Below are 21,752 nucleotides of genomic sequence, written 5' to 3' on the forward strand. Positions count from 1 at the left end.
GGACACGTTACCGCTTACGGAGGACTCTGGCGGGGGAATCTGGGGAGCAAAACCAGCTCCTGGGCACGGGTTCGAGGGGCGGCCGAGGTGGGGGAGGGGCACGCTCCAGGGGGGGCAGACGGGACGGTCACCCCGAGAAACACGCTTCAGAAGGTCCCACTCCCCGAGGAGCAGCCATTTTTGTTTTGTTTCGTTTTATTTAGAAAGGCTAATCGTATTCATTTGTCAATATTCTCAGCTTTCAGGAAAATAGTTTAAAAAACATAAAAATGTGGATACACGGAGTCACTGCTGGGGAGGTGGCGGGCGGAGGGTCTCCCGGAGGGAGCGGCACTCGGATAGCAGCATAGTCACAGAAAAGGGCGGCGGGCGGCGGGCAGAGGGTGGGCCCGGGCTCTGCACACGCCGGCCGCCGCCCGGCCCGGGCCTTCACAGTGTGCGCGGCCGCTCAGTCCAGCACCAGGGCCGACAGTGCGTTCAGGTCCTTCATGTAGGGGTGCGCCCCCAGGACCTGGTCGATCTTCAGCCGCTGCTCCGCGTCCGGGAAGATCTTCATCAGCGCCTCCCGCAGCTCGCCGGTCTCGGCCGAGGACCGCTGGGCGGGCAGGGCCACGCTGGGCGGCAGGCCGGGCGCCAGGGGGAAGCGGGGCTGCGGGGGCAGCCAGTGGCCGGGCGGGGGGCCCTGCACCCGGGCGGGGGGCTGGTGGCCGGGGCCGGCGGCCTGGGCGCCGGGGCTGCCCCGGAAGCTGGGGTCGAACATGCCCACGGCCGGCAGGGTGGGGAGCAGGGGCTGCAGGACCCTGGGGAGGAAGCAGGCGGTGAGCTGGGTGAGGAGATGGACTGGAGACCCTGCTGCTGACCCGGGGCCCGCTGCCGCCCCCTGGCTGCTGACGGAGGGACTGTGGCCGGGCGGGATGTCCCGGTGCCGCCTCCAGACTCAGGGGAGACAGGGAGGCTGTGCTTCCGGAGCCACTCGGACCCGGCCGTGTCCCTCAGTGTCAGAGCCTTGACCTATGACCCAGGAGGTCAGGGTTCGATTCCTGGTCAGGGCACGATCCCCAATTGGGGGCATGCAGGAGGCAGCCAATCCATGATTCTCTCTCATCAGGATGTTTCTCTCCCCCCCCTTCCCCTCTGAAATCAATTTTAAAAAAAAAGTTTTTTTAATTTAAAAGAGCCACTCCACCCACAGGTGAGGACGGCCCGGCCCTCGGTCTGCGGTCTGGCTCGGCCCGGGCCCTGGCCCCACCTGGGCGTGCCCAGCGGGCACGAGCACGGAGGAAGGCCCACTCCCCCGGCCTCTGATCCTGTGGGGAGGGGGGCCTGGCGGACAGGCCCCAGCGGGGACCCCCTGAGCGGACGGGCCGCTCCCGGACTGGTGTCCGCCCCCTCTCCCCGGAGTCCGGGGAGGCCTGGCCCCCACAGGTGCGTGCACACCGGCGGGTGTTTAACTGCCTCCGCCGGCTGCGGGCTGCGGGAGGAGCTGGAGAGCATCCCTCCGGCGCTGCACCGCGGCCGTGAGGACGGGAGGCCACGGAGAGGCATCCACTGCCGCGGGTTCCAGCGGGGACGCCCGGAAGGAGGTGAGTGGACGAGAGGGTGGGGCAGGGTGGGGGCGGGTGCGGGCGGAGAGGCAGGGCCTGTGGGTGCTCCGTCCGCGTTCGTGTCATAACCATCGAGGGCTCCAGAGGGAGAAAGCCCCAGACCAGGGAGGGGGCGGGGCAGTGGTCCCCCCTGTGCGTCACCCCCACGGCCACGCCGGGGCCCCCAGGCCTCCTGTGAGTGGAAATGAACCCGAACGCCTTCCTGCCGGAAGCACACACAGGTGCTGCCGTTTCAGAGCCTGGGCACGGGGTCTGCGCCAGGCACAGGGAACGCCGTGGTTAACACCGTGAAAGCCAGGAGCCAGCCTGGCCTGCAGGGACCCGCGGCACCCGCTCAGGCCCACAGCGCCCGCCCTGTCCTCTCAGACCCACAGGGAGCGCCTGGCTCCCCACCCTCCACGGGAGCGGGACCGAAAGGTGCCCTGGCCGGTGTGGCTCACTGGGCAGAGCACCAGCCCGTGGACTGAGGTCCCGGGTTCAGTGCTGGTCCAGGGCATGGACCCGGGTTGCAGGCCCGGTCCCCGGTGGGGACTCGTGTCTGGGGGCAGCCCGTCGCTGTGTCTCCCTCACATGGATGTTTCTCTGTCTCTTTCCCTCCCTTCCGCTCTCTCTAAAAATTAATGGAAAAATATCCCCCGGTGAGGACTAACCCAAAACCCCAAAACCAAGGGCCATGGATGCAGAGCTAGTCTCTGGGGGCCCCTGCTTGATGGTTCCACAGACGAGACCCACTGACTCTCAGACTGTTGGAAGCGGAGAGCCGCGGCGGCTCCGGGGGGGCTGGCCCTGACGCGCACAAAGCCCGGAAGGAAACGCGGAGGCCTCGGCAGAAATACCTCAGGGAGACTTCCTTCCGCAGGAACTCTTCCAGGTGGGGGCCGCTCCGCCCCAGGGGGTCGTCGGGAACCATGAATATGTCCCCCACGAAGGTGTACTGGAGCAGCCTGCAACAGAGGGGGGCTGGGCCGGGGCGCTGGGGCACTGGGCCCGGGCAGGGCACCTCCGCCCAGGCTCAGCGCCCGAGGACGGCACTCCAGGTGCCATGGCTCGGCGCCTCCGCTCGCCGAGGCCTGAGGCCTGAGACCTCGGTCGGCCTGAGCCGGGGCCGCTCCGCCCGGCCGGACTCTCTCTCCCTCTCCCCGGCTCGGCGAGGGCAGGGCTGGCGCCTGACGGGGTTTACATCTGGGTGAACGTGGGGGACTCTTGGGGTGTCATAAATCAGTGGTCGGCAAACTGTGGCTCGAGAGCCACATGCGGCTCTGTGGCCCCTGGAGTGTGGCTCTTCCACAAAACACCACGGCCTGGGCGCGTCTGTGTTGAAGAAGTGGCGTTAGAAGAAGTTTACGATTAAAAAATGTGGCTCTCCAAAGAAATGTCCATCGTTGTGCTGCTGCTAGTTGGCTCTGTGGACTGATGAGTTTGCCGACCACAAGCCTAAATCTATCCCAGCTGAGAGTGGAGACGAGCAGGGAGCAGGGAGCTCCCAGGGGCTCACGTTCCTGGATGTGCTGCTCGGGGCTGCTCACCTGCGAGCGGGCGGGAGCTGCCCGGCTGCCTCCCTCAGCCAGGAAGCAGGGAACAGCCCTTCTCTGTGCACCTGCCCGACGGCCCCCTGCCCTCAGCAGGGCACACGCAAAACCCGCAGGTCCCTCCTCTCCAAACTGCACAGAGCGCTGGGCGCCCAGGACTGCGGGCTCTTCTCCCGCCAGCCCTGCGGCCGGTGGCTCAGACTCCACGCCCAGAACCCCCTCTCTGGGGGGGCTTATGGCCTAACAGCCTTTCCTTCCGGGATTTCAGTGCGAAAGCTTGTCACACTGGCAAACCACTGGAAGCACCTTTAAAAAGCAAGTCCTGAGCCCTGGCTGGTGTGGACAGAGCACCAACCTGGGGACTGAAGAGGTCTGAGTTCGATTCCGGTCAGGGCACAGGCCTGGGTTTCGGGCTTGCTCCCCATTGGGGGGCGTGCAGGAGGCAGTCGATCAATGCTTCTCTCTCATCATTGATGTTTCTCTTCCTCTCCCTCTCTCCCTTCCTCTCTGAAATCGATAAAAATATTTTTTTAAAAAGGAAGACATGATGCCAGGGCTGAGCTGTGTTTAATTTGTCACCTTCTGAGAAGAGAGCAGTGCCCGCGGCCGGACGGGTCCGGGCCGTGTCTGTCTGTGACGTTGGACCCGGTGGGCTCTGAGAGTGACCGCTGGCGTGCACACCGGTCTCGGTGCGTTCAGGCCGCGTGGACATCACAGTCCGGGAAACGCCGGCAGCGGCCAGGGCCGGGGTCCGGCAGGAACCAGTCCCTGTGCCCGGAGGCCAGAGACCAGCTCCCAGCTCGCTGTCAGCAGCTGCCCAACCACACGGCCACAGGCAGGAGGCACTGGCTCTTACGGGCCTCGACCCTAATGGCTCAAAACAGACACACATGCGCCATGGAGGGGCGGGCATGTGTGTGTGTGTGTGTGTGTGTGTGTGTGTGACGGGGAGCCCACTGAGGCGCCACCTGGGGGTGTTGGGGCAGCTGTACAGGTACCGGACACGCCAGCACGCTGGGAGAGGACGGGCAGGGAGGCCCTTACCTCTTGGTAATGATTTCTCTCCAGGACACCGACTCGGTCACAAACTCTCTGAAGTTGTCATTGGTCACGATGATGCCGCCGGTTTTGTCCGCCAAGTGCAGCAGGAACCTGCAGGGACAGCACGGGGGCTCAGGCGGGCGGGCGGCACCCCGCTCCCAGATGCTGAGCAGGGAACCCCGGCTTCCTCTCCACGGAAACCAGGGGCAGGGCCAGGGCCGGAGAGGCCAGACCCTCGCCCACCGAGGGCGCGGCTGGCTGGGCGCCGTCCCAAAGGTGCACCAGAAGGTTGCTGGTTTGATTCCCGGCCGGGGCACAGGCCTGGGTTGCGGGCTGGACCCCCACGGGGGGGCGTGCAGGAGGCAGCCGGCCCGTGACTCTCACCATGGATGCTTCTCTCTCTCCCCCTCTCCCTTCCTTTCTCTGTAAAACGTCAACTTTAACCAGTTAACTGCCACGATATTCCGAATTTAATGAAACGGGTCTGCCGTTTGCATCTACAGATGCTTATGACGTACAAATGGTTAAAGAAAAAAAACCTTAAAAAAGAAAAAAGAGGCGATGTTCAGAATGGCCTGTTGCTTTGCCCGAGTTACAGATGCGCAGCTCCCGGCGAGGCAGGAGGCGATGGGGAGGCGGGGCCGGCTGAGCACCGAGCGCCCACGCCCCCTCCGGGAGGCGGTGCGAGGAGCGCCCACACGGACACGGGCTCCGGGGTCGCGGTGACAGGCCACGCCTGACCCCCCAGGAGACAGAGCGCCCCCTGTTCTGCGGCACCAACACCCGGCTCAGCGCCGCTCCTCCTGGGCCCGTCAGCTTTCCCCTAAAGAGGCCCGGGCGGCCGTTCCTTCCGGGCGGCAGGAAGGGAGGCAGCCCTTCGACGGTCTCTCTCACAGGGTGTCTCCTCTCCCTCCGCCCTCTCAAAACCAACGGAAAATATATCCTCGGGCCGGATGGGGGGGGGGACACACACACCAACAACAACAACGAACGGGGTCTGGACGCAGGGAGATGCTCCTCGGAGCCGGGAGCCAGGCGCCCCCCAAGGCCCCCCAGAACGCAGGCCGCTCCTACCTGTCGTCGTGCGAGGCGATGCGCTCCCCGAAGACCATGCGGGCGGGGGTCAGAGACAGGATGCCCAGCTCCTGCAGCTGCGTCAGGAAGTGCTGCTCTGTTCAGGGAGGGAGCGGGGACACTCAGGCCGGGGCCCCCACGTTTCCCTGACAACTGCGCCCCAGAGCGGCCGCCCAGACGTGGGACCCCGCTCTCTGCTGACTCAGGGAGGCGCTGTGCTGCTCACGGGAAGAAAACAAAGCCAGGGCCGGCCAGACGGAGGCACAGTGTGAGGGTGACCTCATGTGCTTCTTAAAGGGCGAGCGTGAACCACAGCCTGTGGGTGCGGGCCCTGCCACCGCAGCCGAGCCGAGCGAGGGCCACAGCCCTGGGGGGGTGGGCGGACCCGCAGCGCCTGCTCCCGGCTCCCTCTAGGGCCCTGACGCCGCGGCCCTTAACACGGCTCCTGGTGGTGTGGTGACCCCCGACCGAAAAGCTATTTTCGTTGCTACTTTGTAATGTCATTTTGCTCCTGTTATGAATCATAATGTAAATGTCTGTGTTTTCCGGCCGGCCCGCGGCGCTCACCATGACGTTGGGGTCGCGCCGGGTCCTCCCCTCCCCCGCAGAGCGGGCCTGTCCCCCCCCCTCCCCCCCCGCGGCGGCCATGCCCCCCCTCCCCCCCGGCGGCGGCCATGCCCCCCCTCCCCCCCGCGGCGGCCATGCCCCCCCCCCCCGGCGGCGGCCATGCCCGGGCCCGCGCGCTCACCTGTGACGTTGGGGTCGCGCCGGGTCCTCCACTGCGGCACGAACACGGTGATGTTGCGGTTGCCCAGCTTCCAGAAGTACTCGACTGCGATGGCGATGCCGCGGCAGGAGAAGAACTTCTTCAGCCCGTGGCTGCGGGGACAGGGGCTGTGGGCGGCGGCCGGGGTGGCCTCCGGCAGCCCCTCCCTGCCCTCCGCCCTCCGCCCTCCGGGGGTGCAGAGCGGCCCTGCGCGCCCTCCAGCCCCGGCCCACTGCCCCAAGAGCCGGGGACACATCGTCACCCCGTGGCTCCCAGAGGCGGGACTTCCTGCTGGGGGCGGGGGGCGCCGTGCCCGTGGGGGGCCTGCAAAGCACACCCAGCCTGCGGACAACTCCACAGACATGTGATGGGAGCAACTCAGAAACTCCGAGGCCACCAGGCGCCACGGCGGCCACTGCCATGGCCACGGCCACGGCCACAGCGCCAGGGCCATCTGTTCCCGGGAAACGGGCTCGGGCAGTTTTCATGGAGGCGGATAAGGTGGGGCTCGGGGTAAGCATTGACCTAGGAGCCAGGAGGTCACCCTTTGATTCCCGGTTCGATCCCCACAGAGGGCATGCGTGCAGGAGGCAGCTGATCCATGATTCTCTCTCATCACTGATGTTCTCTCTCTCTCTTCCTCCCTGAAATTAAAATTAAAATTAAAAACAAGAAAAAATCTTCCCCATTGCTTATCAGCGGGAAGGCCAAAGCTGGTGGCCCCGCAGCCGGGACACACACACTGCGTGGGCCGTGGTTCCCTCAGAGCCGGCCGGGGAGCCCCGAGGACACACCCCGGGGAGAGGCCTGGCCGTCTGCAAGGGCCTCGAGCTCCCTCCTCAGGCCGGGGGCGCGCCCTCCTGCTCCTGCTCCTCCTCCTCCTCCCCCGACGCCCCGGAGGGAGGGCCTCAGCCCCCCGCGGGCATGGGACACTCGGACACACAGCGAGGCCTGCTGCCTGGGCCCCTCACGCCAGCGGGGAAGCGGGAGGCGGTTCTGGAAGCACCAGCTCTGAGCTCATTTCCAAATGTCGCCTCAGGGCCGAGGTCACGCCCCCGGGGACCTGAAGCGGCTGGTGGGGAACAGACTTACCGAAAACAGAACTCCAGAGAAAGTCTGTGTCCACGCAACACAGCGGACCTTCCCGCCTCGGCCCCCGCCGGGCACAGGGTGCTGGCCTCGCTGCCCCCGGCCCCCGGCCAGCCCCCCGAGCCTGGGACAGGCGCCCGGCCAGCTGTCCACCGACCGCCGAGAGGGATGCCCGGGCTCACAGCGCCCCACGCAGCGCAGTGGCCTGGCCCGCGGACAGGCGGCGGCTGGCAGGGAGGCCCAGCCCGGCGGCCACATCCCTGGACCTCTGTGGTCCCCACGATCGCAGGCGGCAGCCAGGAGAGGTGTCCACGCAGAAAGAAGGTGGGGGACAGGGGATAAAGACGGAGGGCTAAGGCCCTGGCCGGTGTGCTCAGTGGTTAGAGCGTCAGCCTGCAGACTGAAGGGTCTCGGGCCTTCCGGTCAGGGGCATGCACCTCGCTCCCTCCGATCCCCAGCCCCAGCCGGGCGTGTGGGAGGCAGCCAATCAATGTGTCTCTCTCTCGCTGTCTCCCACCCACCCCCCTTCCACTTGCTCTCCTAAAAAAAAATCAATGGGAAAATATCTTCGGGGGTTGGGAAGGGGGGGGCAATTACCAAAAAACAACAACAGCGACAAAACCTGCCGCATCGGGAGCGGCGTGGCCGCGGGGAAAGTGAAACCCGGGAGGGCCCAGCACAGCCGCCTCCGCCCTCGGCTCTCCGAGCGCGGGCCGCGGGGCGGCTCGGCGGTGAGGAAAGTCCTCGCGGAGTCAGGTGCCGCCGGGCGGCCGGCCTCCCCGGCAGCGCCACGGCCCCACGGGGACGCCCCACAGCCCGTTCCACTGAGTCATCGTCCGACTCAGCCGGGACGCGGGGAAAGAACCAGGTACCGCTCTGTGTCAGCGGCGGCCGGAGGTGCGGGAGTTTCTCAAGGTCCCGGGCCCTGCTGCCGGGGGCCCATTTCCCTCTCCGTCCGTCCCCGAGGGGCTGGGTTCGGGAGCGAGTGCGCCCATAGGCTCAGGCAGCTCACCGTGTGCACCGCGTGGCCCCGGCCCGGCCCCCATCGCTGTGGGAAGGGGCAGGGTGTCCGCAGGGGAGGCACCGTCTGGGCCTGCGTCTCGCACCTGTGACCTTGGACAAGGTTCCTGAGCCATGGTATGTCCTGTGAGTTCCAGGTAACGCTGGCGCCAAGTTTGCTTGTTTTTGTTTTTTTTTATAAATATATTTTATAGATTTTTTACAGAGAAGAAGAGAGAGGAATAGAGAGTTAGAAACATCAATGAGAGAGAATCATAGACCAGCTGCCTCCTGCACATCCCCCACCAGGGATGTGCCCGCAACCCAGGTACATGCCCTTGACCGGGATTGAACCCGGGATCTTTATGTCCAAAGGCCAACGCTCTATCCACTGAGCCAAACCGGTTTCGGCATCTTTTTTTAAAAAATCAAACAAACTGGTTTTAGAGAGAGAGGAGAGGAAAGATAGAGATGAAGAAAGAGAAATTACTGTTCCACATATGTGTGCATGCATTAGTTGTTTCTTGTGTGTGCCATGACCGGGGACTGAACCCACAACCTTGGCGCACCAGGACGATGCTCTAATCACTGAGCCACACCAGCCAGGGCCGAGAAGTCTCATCGTTACAACCTCCTCGTTCATCCATCCTTCCTGTTACCGAGTGTATCAATATATGCCAGCACCACTGACTTGGGGTCGTACGGAAAACAGAACAGACACGGTCACCTCTTCAGGGAACTGACAGGCCGGAGTTCACATTTCACGTTGAAGCAGTTAATTCAGAAAAAGGGTTCATCTCCTCCCACCTCTTAAAAAACTGAGAGGTGAAATAAACATAACCAGAAACAGTCCTTTGAGAGCGAACAGTTCCGTGGTGTTAGGACACAGCCACCACGTATATCCAAAACACTGCCATCGCTCCACATACAGCCCTACGCCCTGTTCATTTTAATTACCGATATTTTCAAATCAGTCTACATCAGGCTGTAAGTCTGTCTTCCTTGTAAAGAAGGTGCTTTAAAGCTCAGACGTCTTGTGAATTCAGAGAAAATGGAAACCCTCCCCAAACAGTCAGCGTGTGGTTTCCCTCAGACACCCACTCAGAGGGTTCCAAGGGCAGGAGGGTACCCCAGGGCGTTCAGGAAACCCGGGGCGTGTGCTGGGCTGTCACATGACTGGGGGGAGCACGCTGGCCACCGTGGGAGGGGCCAGAGATGCAAATTGCCCTGTCTTGGGTATACACACAGCTCCAAGCCCCAGCAGCCCCTCTGAGAGATGCATACCACTCCAGGAAACTTTTAAGGAACGTGGCTGGTGTTGCTCAGTAGATAGAGCACTGGCCTGTGGACTGAAGGGTCCCAGGTTCGATTCTGGTAAACAGCACACGTCCGGGTTGCGGGCTCGGTCCCCAGTACGGGGTGTGCAGGAGGAGGCTGATCTATGCATTCTCTCTCATCACTGATGTTTCTGTCTCTCTTCCTCTCTCAGATCAACAGAAATACATTCTTTAAAAAAGTAATCATTTTATGTATGGGGGGGCAATGGTATATGTACAAAGGTAATAATTTAGTTTTAAAAATAATCATTTAGAAGCCTTATCACTGGGCAAAGCGAGGTGAAAGGCCCTTCCATCATCTCCTGCCCGACACGCCAGGCTGCCGGCGGCCAGGTTAGAACCCTGAAGGACGGAACAGCAGCCTTCCCCAGCTCCCCCTGCGGGAGCTCAGGCCACCGGACACACACAGGACCGCCCCCGGGCACGCAGTCCGGGCGCTGCGGGGAGGGCCCCCCGGGAATCATGGCGGGCGCGCCCGCGGGGACTTACGTGATGGCGACGTTGCTCCCGTCGATGACGATGTGCTTCAGGTCCGTCCGGCCCGGCTCGTTCTTCAGCTCCAGCTTGTAGGGCACCTTCAGGGTGTCCCGGAACCGCTGCACCCCCGTCACGGAGGAGTCCCCGGGGTCGGGGAGCCCGGCCGCGAGCCCCAGCGGCTGGCAGTTCGGCCTGGGCGGCGGGGAGCCCAGGCCGCCGGCCCGGCCGTCGCAGGCCGGCTTGAGATGGCTGGGGAGCGGGGCCTCCCCGTGCGGCTGCACCCCGTTCTCGGGGAAAACCGGGACCCTGGGCTGGTGGCCGGGCCCTCCTCTCGAAACGAAGCTGGGGCTGGAGGGGGCGGCGGAGGGGGCGACGCCGTCGACGTCCAGGTCGGTGTTCCCGGCGAAGCTGGGGTGCAGCCCCGCCGGCCCCGGTCTGAAGGCGTTCATCCTGCAGTTCGAGGCACACGGTTTCGGTTCCGCCTTGAACGGTGACGGAGAAAGCTTCTGCCCCGCGGCGCTCGGCTGTGCCTGGGTCTGCGTTCTCTTTGGGGTGGGATCCGCGGTGAACTCGCTGGCGCTGCTGCTGACTCCCTTCTGCTTGGCTGTGCCGGGCTCGGGCGGCCCAGGGCCGGCCTCCCGCTCCTCCTGGCCCCGCCGGTTCTCCTTCTCGATCTCCTCCAGCAGCAGCAGCGGCTCGGCGGACGGCCCGTACTCCCGGATGACCTTCTCCACCGTGTCCTGCGAGTAGCCCATGGTCCGGAAGAAGTTCACCAGGATGTTGTGCTCCATCTCCTCGCTGGTGTCCTTCCCGTCGGGGCTGGCCCCGTCCGGCTCGCCGGGGGCCTCGCACAGGTCGATGAGGTCGGCCCCGGCGTCCGCCTCGGCGGCGTCCGCCTCCCCGCCGGGCGCCGGCTCGCCCCCCTCGCCGCTCTCCGGGGAGAACTGCTTCTTGGAGTGCCGCTCCTCGGAGTCGGAGGACCGCCTCTTGTGGCGCGCCCGGCCCTGGCCCGGCTCGTCCTCGGGGGCCAGGCCGTTGACGGGGAGGAAGGGCGGGTCCGGCGAGCTGGAGAACACGCTGTCCATCTGCCTCGTGAGCTCGGACACGGGGGTCCCGGCCCCGCTCCTCGCCTCCTCCCGCGGGGCCGCCCCGTCGCCGCCGCCCGGGCCCGCCGTGGGCGGGGGCTCGCCGCCCTCAGCCTCGCCCAGGCCGTCCTCGCCCAGCGTGAGCGCCAGCAGCGCCCGCTTCAGCGCCGCGGGCAGCAGCAGCAGCTCCATGGTGTAGCTGTCGGCGTGCGCCTCCACGAAGTGCCGGAACTCCCGCTTGATGTCCGCCTCCCGCCGGCCGCCCGGCAGGTCCTCGTGGCCCTCGAATAGCTTCACAAACTGCTGCACGTGGCTGCGGGCCATGACCACGGCCTCGGCGCTGCCGCGGACGCCCAGCAGCCCCACGTCCAGCACGCAGAGGTCAGCGCACGTGTCCCGGATCAGGCTCCGGAGGAACAGGCCGCGGGCGCCCACCAGGACGCAGTGCATGGCCTTGGGGTAGTGCTCCCGCTCCTCCAGCTCCGGCTCGCACACGCCTTTGATGTACTCCTGCAAGAGAGGGCAGGCGCTCAGTCCGGACGTGGGGAAGCGGGCCTGGGGCGGGCGGGTGTGTGTGTGTGTGTGTGTGTGTGTGTGACAGCCTGGCCCAGGGGCTGAGCGTCAACATGGGAGCCAGGAGGTCACAGTTCGATTCCCAGTCAGGGCACAGGCCCGGGGTTCGGGCTTGATTCCCCATGGGGGCGGGGCGTCCAGTCCATGATTCTCTCTCGTCATGGATGTTTCTCTCTCTCTCTCTCTCTCTCTCTCTCTCTCTCTCCCTTCCTCTATGAAATCAGTAAAAATATATATATATCTTTTACAGAAACACCCGTAGATTGTCTAATATTTAGGTAACTGTTGAACAAGCAGCTAAAACCAGGAGAGCGGAGTTGCCCCAGAGGTTGGGGGGCAGCAGGAACCCCGGAGCCCCTGACCGCTTGTCTGAGCCGGGCACACCTCCTCATGTTAGCAGGAAGTGAGCAAGGAGGCGCGTGGCGTGCCCCAAGCTGCCGCAGTGACAGCTGGCCCTCGTCCCGTTCGTGTTGGAGAGAGGAAGCCCAATGGTTAGGGAACATGGAGGGATGCATCCTTGGAACAATTCTTTCTGTTATTCCTGCTGCTTTTCTGGATTCTGCCGGAAGAACCGCCCCAGGACCGCCGCACCTGTGGCTGCTGAGCCGCACCACGCAGGGCGCCCCACCCCACACGGCCCCAGACAACGCAGACCCACGCCGGCCGCCCAGTCAGACAGGCAGCGGCCCAGGTCAGCGAAAAACCCCGACTCTGAGTTAAAAAAAAAAAAAAATAGGCTTTATTTTTTAAAGCAGCGTTAGGTTCAGGGCAGACTGAGCAGGCAGGGCCTTCCCAAAAGCACCTTTACAAACCACCAGCACCGCAGCCCCGGCTTCCAGCACCGCAGTCCACGGACGCACAGAGGGCGCCCTGAGCTGCCGATCGGACCCGCTGCTCACAGCAGACCGACCGCTTCCCGCAGCTCTGCCGCCCCTTCCGGCAGGGCCCCCTCCGGGACCTCCGATGCTGCTGAGGCTGTTGTCTTTCGGAGGAAACGTAACCATAATCCCGCTGGACCCCGGAGAGCCGTGGCAGTGGGTGCCGGCGGGGGGGTGGGGGAGGCTGGCAGAGAAACACCCACGGAGCAGAACCGTCGGCGCTGCCCCTGGCAACCAGAGCTATGGCTGCCATGCCAGCTGCAGAGGTGTTCTGTGTGTGTGTGTGTTTGTGTGTGTGTGTTAACATGTTTTTATTGACTTTGTCAGAGAGAGAGGAGAATCTGGGACCCTTCAGCCCGCAGGCGGACCCTCTGACCACCGAGCCACTGGCCAGGGCGGCACAGTTGTGAGGAAGAGTTTTGCATCTGTGCATGTGTGTGCGTGCGTGCGTGTGTGTGCGTGTGTTCGAGCGCACAGGAGTAATTTGTCCCTTGAGAATTAATGTTTTCATTAATAATTGACTCCGGAGGATTACTAAGTAACAACCATTGATTGTTACCCTCCGGGTCAGAGGTCGGCAGTGAAGTGCACTGCATTCCTCCGTTCTCGGGCGTCCGGCCATCAGACGTTCTGTGGACCCAAACAGCCATCATTTGCCTTTGGCTGTGTTTGCTCTCTGAACATTTGAATGTTAGTCACAGACTGTCTTCCCATCCCGCAGTGTCCACTGTGTTTGTAAAGAGTCTTTGTTGTTGAGAGTGTTACCTGTGTCCCTTCTTCCCCACTGACCTCTTCCAGCCCTCACCGCCCAGGCTCTCCCCACCTGCTGTCTGTGTCCATGGGCTATTGTTGTTGTTGTTTTTAAAATTGATTTTAGGAAAAGAAAGGGAGGGAGAGAGAGAGAAACACTGATCGGCTGCCTCCCATCAGAGATTGAACCCGAAACCTGGGCATGTGCCCGGGCCGGGGACAGAGCCCACCACTGAGCCACACCGCCCGGGGCTTCCTGTGGTTTCCATTACTCGGGCTTTTAAGAAAAAAGAGGGGCATGTAACATATAACAACCCCCATTCAGTGCCCCTCCTCACACAGGGACCGGCGCTGAGCGTCTCTGCAGCTGCGCGCGGCCCTCCGCTCCCCTCCGGCCGGGGTCCAGGCGGCGGGAGCCAGCGCACCGGGCCCTTCCCCACACGGACACGTCCTCTGCTCCCGCTGCCTCGGGTGGGGGTTCGAGACCCTCAGCCCGCACTCAGGCCCTCCGCGTTCCCATTCTAACTGCTGCTCGTTCCCGCAGCCGCTCTGACCTTGCCCTCCTCCCTCCGTCCTGCCCTCCCACCCGGGTCCCAAACACAGGCCAGGGGGGGCGGGGCTGGGGGGAGGGACACTCATCTGCTTTCTGCCCCCCGCGGCGGCATCCACCATCTCACCCAGCAGTGGGCCCGCCTGGCCCACGTGACGTGGGTCCTGGGCAGGGGGGTCGGCAGTGCCAGGGCACAGCTGAGGGGGTGCTCCTGGCACCTCAGGGCTGGGCATGCCCGGCACAGCCCCCCCATCACCACGTGCCTCTGACGGAGGCGTGGGCAGAGCCGTGCCGGGAAAGCCTGGCCATTATTAACACACGTCGAGACAGGAACCGAAAGTGGGGGACAGCCGGCTGCCCTGTCAGCAGTGCTCCCCACAGACGTAATGATGACAAGGGAAGGGCGTGGAGACTCAGCTGGCCTCCCTCAGTGCGGCGCTGCCGTGGGAGAGGGGCTGAGGTGGCCGAGGAGGAGTCGCACCGTTCAGAGCCGCTACCTAACCCCCTGACGGGGCAGGAGGGCGCCTGCCGGCCCCGGAGCGCTCCCATGCCCGCCCACGCCGACGCCCACGCTGACGCCCACAGTCAGACAGCGTGGTGCCCGGGAAACGATGTCTGAGCCACCGCTCGCCGGTGGTTTGGGCCGGGACTGCGATGCTACGTGCTAAAGCGTGGGCGTGTCCAACAGAGAGGCCAGGACCTCAGTCTGGTGGGAGAGACAGCCCCGCAGGCTACGGCTTCACCGTCTGCCAGGACCAGCCAATCCTGTCTAACAAAAGGCCAATATGCAAACTGATCGAATGGCAGAACGACCGGTCACTATGACAAGCACTGACCACCAGGGCGGCGCAGAAGCTCCACACAGGAGCTGCCCCCTGGAGGTCAGTGTGCTCCCACAGGGGGCGCCGCTCAGCCAGAAGCCCTGAGCCTCTCCCCCTCCACAGCAGTGCTGAGGATGTCTGACTGCCGGCTTAGGCCGCTCCCCGGACAGCCCTGAGGCTCCACGGCTGAGGCCCTCGGCGCCCTGCAGCCCCCGCGCTCCACGTTGGCTCCAGAGCGCATCCCAGCGGAAAGAGAGGCTCCGGTGCTCCTTCCTTTCCGCTCTCCTCGCGCCCGGGCTCTGTGCTTGGTGTGTGCTGTTTCCTGGCTCGGGGACGGGGCGGGATTGGGGGGCAGTCTCCATTCTGCCCAGGCTGCAGGGATCTGACTGCGGGATCGGCTGGCAGGGAACCGGGGCTGGCTCTCCGCTGAGCGGGCGCCATCCCGGGACCGTGAGGGCAGCCTCTCAGTGGGGAGCGCCGGCAGGCTGTGCTTTGGGAATGGGGGTGCAGGGGAAGGAGGTGCAGGGGGGGGGTTACGTTTGGCAGAGGCTGAGGGTGGGAGCAGAGAAAGCCGCAGCTTCTGTCTGGAAGCCAGAAGAGCCTTTACTGCTCACAGCCAGTGGGAATGCTTCCGGCTCCAGGGATGGCAATAAGTTTGGTTACAATGTTTCTTTTCTTTAAAAAAATATGCTTTATTGACTTTTTACAGAGAGGAAGGGAAAGGGATAGACTCAGTTAGAAACATCCGTCAGCTGCCTCCTGCACGCCCCCTACTGGGAATGTAACCAAGGTACCTGCCTTTGACCGGAATCGAACCTGGGACCCTTGAGTCCGCAGGCCGATGCTCTATCCACTGAGCCACAGGGGCCAGGGCACGACATTTCTTAAAGAAGCTCGGTTCTACCCGGCTTACAGCGAACAAGCCTCGCCTGCCTGTGTGTCCGGGACCTCACAGCAAAGAAACCACGCAGCCGCTCAGCAACGCCGGGAACCCGACTGCCAGCCCCGGACGAGCCGACCTCCCTGAGGTGCGAGGGACCCTTCAAACACGAGAGGAAAGGAACAAGGCTTTCCCCGCGCGTTTCCACAGGACACGCCTCGTTTACAAGAGGGTCTTTCATTAATTACATAAGGACCCCCCCTTTGTTCTGGGTTTGCAAAACCGCTAACTGCATGCGAGGCCACCCACTCAGTGCCGAGCGGCCGGGCAGGCAGCCCCGCTGGATCGGACGCGAGCTGGTGAGCCGAGAGGAAGGAAACCAGTGGTGGGCAGTCGCCGCCCTCCCCCCCCAAACTCAGGGTGAGCACCCCGCATTCCCACAGGCGGTACAACCCCACAGGACCGGCCGCACAGGGCTGAGCCAATCCCCACAGGACCGGCCCGCACAGGGCTGAGCCAATCCCCACAGGACCGGCCCGCACAGGGCTGAGCCAGCCCCACAGGACCGGCCCGCACAGGGCTGAGCCAGCCCCACAGGACCGGCCCCCCCCTCCAAAACCAGGCCCCCACAGGACCGGCCCGCACAGGGCTGAGCCAGCCCCCACAGGACCGGCCCGCACAGGGCTGAGCCAATCCCCACAGGACCGGCCCGCACAGGGCTGAGCCAATCCCCACAGGACCGGCCCGCACAGGGCTGAGGCAGCACAGCCCACAGGACGGGCCCGCACAGGGCTGAGCCAGCCCCACAGGACCGGCCCCCCTCTCCAGCTCGGCTGTTCCTGGAAGTGCAGGGGCCGGCCGCCGCCTCCTTCTGGTAAAGTCAAAACAAAAGCCCGACGCGCCACCCAGCGTGACAGCAACCGTTTCCGCGGGCACATCCACTGTTCAAGAACTCATTCAGGAAACCAGGGACCAAAAAAAAAGAATGAAAAAGTCAACCAAAAAAGGCACAGCAAACAGGGAAGCTCAGAACGCAGAGCTGGTGACGGACAGGCCCAGCCCCCCAGACCCTCTCCTCCTCCGTGTTCTTCTCCACACGCTAATCGTGCGTTCCCAGTGCAGTCATGTTGGGGGTCCCCCGAACTCCTCCCACAGCTCCCCGCATGGATCCCACACAACCCACTGCACCCCCAAACCCCCGGACTTCCTGAGACAGGCCCCCCAGTGCCCTCCTCCCCAAAGGAAGCCCACAGCCCCCCACTCCTCCCTCTCCCACCTCCGAACTGAGCCCCCACCCCAGGCCGCCAGGAGCCGAAGCTGGCCCCCCGGACCCGTCGCTTGGCACAGCTGATGTTCTTCGTAAGGAGCGTGTAGCTGATCAGACGTCACCGGGCCACTCGGACATGTCCCTGGCTGGTAAGAAGCCTGGCACCTGCCCTCCAGCTCCGGACACTGCTGCTCCCGCCCCGTCCACCGCGCCCCACGGCTCCTGGCCCGAGAAACGTCGCCATTGGTGCCTCTGACCTAGAGCAAAGCTCGAACCCTTTCCGCTGGCCGGGCTGAGCTCCCCCAGCTCCTTCCTCCCCACGGCCCGGCCCTGGGTCCCTCCTGCTCTGCACCTTCCATCCCAGGAACCAGGCCTGGACGAGCTGCATCGCACAGGCACCTCCATTCCTCTGGGTGTGCGTCCACGGCGTCTTCGGCGTCTTTGCCGGCACGTCTGCCCGCCCTCCCCGGCCCGCGGACAATGCTCCCCGCGCCCCTCACGCCAGGCCCGGCCTCGGCCCCGCAGCGATGTAGCGTGCTGCCCAGGAGGCTCGACCCCCTCCCGTTCACAGCACCCCAGCCAGCCAGCAGGGCGGGACGCGGCCGACGGGCCTCTCCTTGGGAATGTCAGGGGCCCTCCAGACCTCTCCATGCTCCTCAGCGGGCCCCAGGCCTGAGCCCTGGCCCTCAGCGGCCACACCCCCGCCCTCCGCACTCAGGCCTGAGGAGCCGCAGGCTGGCATCCTGATGTGATTTGCCCCCGCTCTTCTCCAGAGCTCTCTCTCGCTCACCCCCGTGTCCGGCTGGGCAGAACCGGCTCCCTGTCTGCTGTCTGTCATTGTATGTCACTGTATGTCGGCAGTCATGTGAGCCATGCTGTCCCGTTTGCTTCCCAGCGTGTTCCCCCCCCCCCCCCCTCGCCCCAGCCCTGCTGAGCTGAGGGCCCCTGAGGTCAAGAGGCAACAGTGAGTGCATTTCTTGGCACATTTCCTTTATTTATTTTATTTTTAAAGTATGTTTTTATTGATTTCAAAGAGGAGGAGGGAGGGGGGGAGAGAGAGAGAGAGAGAGAGAGAGAGAGAGAGAGAGAGAGAGAGAGAGAATGATGAGAATTAATGATGAGAATCATCCACCGGCTGCCTCCTGCATGTCCCCCACTGGGGATCAAGTTCACAACCCAGGCCTGTGCCCTGACCGGGAATCGAACCGTGACCTCCTGGTTCACAGGTGGACGCTCAGCCCCTGTTGAGGCCGGCCGGGCTGGACACCGAGCAACAGGCAGGCAAGGCGCCCACCATGGCTTCTGACCCCAGGGGTCCCAGCGAACACCCCCCGCCACCCTTTCCCATGTCGCTCACGAGAACAACGCCCCCCACAGCCGGGCTGCTTGCCTCCAAACACAGACCTCAGACAGGCCCGCCCGTGGGAGCCCTCCGACCCCCTAAGAACGAGCCCGCGGGCCGGCTCCCCAAGACCCGCCGCCGCCGTGCTCCCGGCCCCCGGCCTGGCCCCGGGTCTCCCAGGCCCTTCACACCCCGTGAGCCGCTTCCTCCAGGAGCCTCCCTCTGACCACGGGTGACCTCCCAGGGCACGCTGGCCACCCTCCCCTCCTCCCCCCAGGTCCCCGGGCCCGATAACTGCGTCTCCATCTGCCCTCGGCCTGTGCGGACCGGACCGGGATGGACCCTCTAACAGCCCGGAGACCAGTGCTCAGCCGCTGGATGCGCCCAGGAGGGCGCCCGCAGCTCAGGGGGCCGGCACCCAGCCTCACACCGGGGTCCCCAGCCCTCTGACCCCACCTCCTCCTCCCGGCGAAACACGCTGCGGATGCTGCGTCTGCTTTCCTGTTCTTGACTTTAAAAACCAAGCGAACGGCTTTCTCCCCTCAGAAGAATGTGAGACAAACGGCAGAGCCCTCAGGGTGGCATCAGCTGGGGGGGACACAAACCAGAGGGTTTCGGGGAAAGAGGGGGTGGGACCGTGAGAAATGCCCCGAGTGCTCACGCCAGGGGTGCGGCGGGGACAGCGAGGGGACGGGGTGAAGGGGGTGGGGGAGAAGGGGGGGTCTGGCGAGGTGGGCAGCCAGTTTTTCCTTGCGGAGCCCGAGAAGCACATCCCGGGCTGGGGTGAGTCCAGAGTCAGGCCCTGGAGCGGGCACCTGGGGCAGGCACCTGGGGCGGGCGGTGAGGTTTGCCCCGGGGGGTGAAGTGTAGCTCGGAGGAGGGCTCAGAGGGCGGGAGACAGGCACTGGGGGCTCTAGGAGGTCCCAGGGCGGAGAGGGCTTTGGTGAGGGCTGCCCGGGAAGAGGGGGCGGGAGTGAGGCCATGATGGAGGGGAGGGGGGTGATCTGCAGTGAAGGCGGGGAAGGGGAGGCGGGGAGCAGGCGGCTGGCTCCTCAGGAACCTCTGGCTCCCTCCGGCCAGCCTCTCGCCCCAGGACCCGGAGGCGCGGGCCAGCTGTCCGGAAGTCAGACGGAAGGTGGGACAGGGAAGAGCAGGGGGCAGGCCTGCGCGGACACCACACCCCCTGTGTCTCCCTCAGCGCGGAGCGGACGGAGGGATGTGCAGGGAGGCCATCTCTCCCCTCCGGGCGTGCTGGGAGCCAGCGCCCCGGCCTTTACACCGGGGGTCAGGGGCGGCAGCGAGGCCTCAGGCCCCACGGCGTTTCTGAAGCCGGGCGGGGGGCTCCCCGAGTCTCCCCATGCGGGAGGCAGGGTCCCGGAAGCGAACTGCGGACAGGCCCGGAGCAGGGCGGTGGGGAGGGCCGGGAGGGCGCCTGGGTGGCGGTCTGGGGCCTGCGGAGGGAGGGGCGCCCCGGGAGGTGCAGGACCAAATCGCTGACCTAGAAGGTGAGTCACCTCCTCAGGAGTTTCAGTTTCCCCAGCTGAGCGTTTAGAGAGCGGGAGGAGGAAAACCAAGTCACCCCTGGACTTCCAGGTCCGCTGCGCCCGCTGCCAAGTACGGGCACCGAGCGCGGGGTGATGGTACAGAGCTCGGAGTGCTGGTACCGAGCTCAGAGTGCTGGTACTGAGTGCGGGGTACTGGTACCGAGCTTGGAGTGCTGGTACTGAGCGCGGGATGCTGGTACTGAGCGCGGGGTGCTGGTACCGAGGTTGGAGTGCTGGTACCGAGGTCAGAGTGCTGGTACTGAGCGCGGGGTGCTGGTACTGAGCGCGATGGGCGGAGCGAACCAGCAGTGAACCAAGTCCTACTCACACCACAAGACAGGACGCTACCTCTAAACGTTACCATCCAACACCCCATCCCTCTGGATGCTCCTGGGTCAGATCCTCAAAGGGACTCAAACCCCCGAAGGTCCAGCCCCGCGCACCCCCGGCCCCGCGCACCCGGGGGCGGGAACCACAGAAGGGGCAGCGCGCGGCCGCACAGGGGCCAGTCCGGCTCCCGCAGCCAGGCAGGCGGGCCTTTCTCAGCGGCCCGCACAGCCGGGAAACTGAGGCCCCGGGAGGAAGCCGCTGGCCGAGGTCACATGGCCCGTGGGCGGGACACACAGGCCGGCGGCTCCGGACACTGCGCTCCAGCCCGCGCGCGGGGCCGGGGGGCCGAGCGGGGCGCCCAGGCCCCCATCGCGCGGGACCCGGAGGCGGAGGGGGCGCCCAGGCCCCGATCGCGCGGGTCCGAGCGGGGCGCCCGGGCCGGGTCGCGGGTCCCGGGGGCGGAGGGGGCGCCCGGGCCCGGGCCGGCGGGCACTCACCTTGGCGCTGTGCACCGCCTCCTGCGCGCCCCGCAGCTGCAGCCAGATGCGCGCGGGCAGCGGCTCCTCGGCGCCCAGCGCGCCCAGCACGGCCAGGCCCACGCCGAACAGGCCCTCGATGCGGCCGCGGCTCCGCTCCAGCAGCGCCGCCTTCTCCGCGGGCGCCGTGAACTCGTCCAGCACCGGCCGGGCCGCCATGGCGGCGCGGCCTCCGCGGGCCCGGCCGGTCGGGCGGCCTCCCTGCGCGCGGCCTGGCCCTCGCGCCCCGCCCGCAGGCCCGGCTACTCCATGGCGGCCGCGGAGGAGCCTCCGCCCCTCGTCGCCGTCGCCGCGGCCGCCGCGCATGCGCCCCGCGCCGTCCGGGCTCGCCGCGCGGGGGCGGGGCCCGGCGGCCGGAGGCGACGTCACCGCGGCGCCACGTTCGTTGCGGGCAGAGCCGCGCTCTGGGGGTCGCCTTGGTGCTGCGGCCAGAGGCGCGCGGGCAGCGGCTCCCCGAACCCCAAAAAGAGCCCCATCCTTGAGCACAAAGCAGTGCCCGCATGCACCCCGAAAGGAAGCGGGGCCTCGATGCTGCTTTCCCAAGCAGACTCCCGGGAGGCCGAGGTTCGATTCCCGGGCAGGGCACAGGCCCGGGTTGTGGGCTCCATCCCCAGTGCGGGGCGTGCAGGAGGCAGCGGATCCAGGATTCTCTCTCATCATCGATGTTTCTCTCTCTCTCTCCCTCTCCCTTCCTCTCTGCAATCCATTTTATATATATATATATATATATATATATATATATATATATATATATATACACACACACACACACACACCCCGTATTTTCCGGCATTTAAGACGCTTTTGAACCGAAAAAAAAGTCAACCGAAAATCGGGGGCAAAAGACCAAAATTGCACAAAAATTACCTGCAGATCTTGACAGCAAAGTAAGTCTTTTCTTTGGGGGGGGGGGGGGTTAGTCTTATACAGGGAATATAGGCCTAAACCTATGTTTTCACTGTACAAATTAGTGGGTCGTCTTATACTCCGGAAAATACGTGTGTGTGTGTGTGTGTGTGTGTGTGTGTGTATATATATATATATATATATATATATATATATATGGTAACAGAAGAAAACACTGGCAATAGTAAGTACAGAGAATTGGAAAGCAGACAGGTGGTTAAGGGAAATCCAGGAGCGTGCTTTCTTCGGGGAGGGGCGGGGAGGATGTGTTCGAGGAGAGGGACAGGAAGGCACAGGAAGCGGGGGTCGGGGACTTGGGCCAGGACACCCTGAGCCCCCTCCCGTTCCGTTCTCCGTCTGCGAACCCAGGCTGT

General features: G+C 64.7%; 2 protein-coding genes across 2 annotated transcripts in view; both read right to left on the bottom strand.

The window, feature by feature from the left end:
* The window catches only part of SIAH1 (siah E3 ubiquitin protein ligase 1), a 216,834-nt gene that overhangs the window by 29,310 nt on the left and 165,772 nt on the right, over positions 1-21,752 (bottom strand). The gene's annotated exons all lie outside the window — the stretch shown is intronic.
* Positions 178-20,779, bottom strand: N4BP1 (NEDD4 binding protein 1). The gene is made up of 7 exons (XM_084905478.1): positions 20,434-20,779; positions 9,929-11,511; positions 5,997-6,127; positions 5,249-5,345; positions 4,178-4,285; positions 2,441-2,548; positions 178-800 (listed from the first exon to the last, which is right to left on the bottom strand). Exons 1-7 carry the CDS (start codon positions 20,776-20,778, stop codon positions 449-451), a joined length of 2,724 nt encoding a protein of 907 aa, XP_084761604.1. The 5' UTR covers position 20,779; the 3' UTR covers positions 178-448.

The sequence above is a fragment of the Pipistrellus hanaki genome, assembly GCF_964339955.1.
Source record: "Pipistrellus hanaki genome assembly, chromosome: 15".
NCBI classification, from domain to species: Eukaryota; Metazoa; Chordata; class Mammalia; order Chiroptera; family Vespertilionidae; genus Pipistrellus; species Pipistrellus hanaki.

What these genes read in the sequence shown, in the direction of transcription:
- N4BP1 (XM_084905478.1), bottom strand. Translation starts at nt 20,778, where the DNA reads ATGCGCGGCGGCCGCGGCGACGGCGACGAGGGGCGGAGGCTCCTCCGC. An exon ending in GCGCGACCCCAACGTCACAG is followed by an intron (nt 5,346 to 5,996) that starts GTGAGCGCGCGG and finishes CTCCCTGAACAG; the next exon opens with AGCAGCACTTCCTGACGCAG. An exon ending in ATCGCCTCGCACGACGACAG is followed by an intron (nt 4,286 to 5,248) that starts GTAGGAGCGGCC and finishes CTGTCCCTGCAG; the next exon opens with GTTCCTGCTGCACTTGGCGG.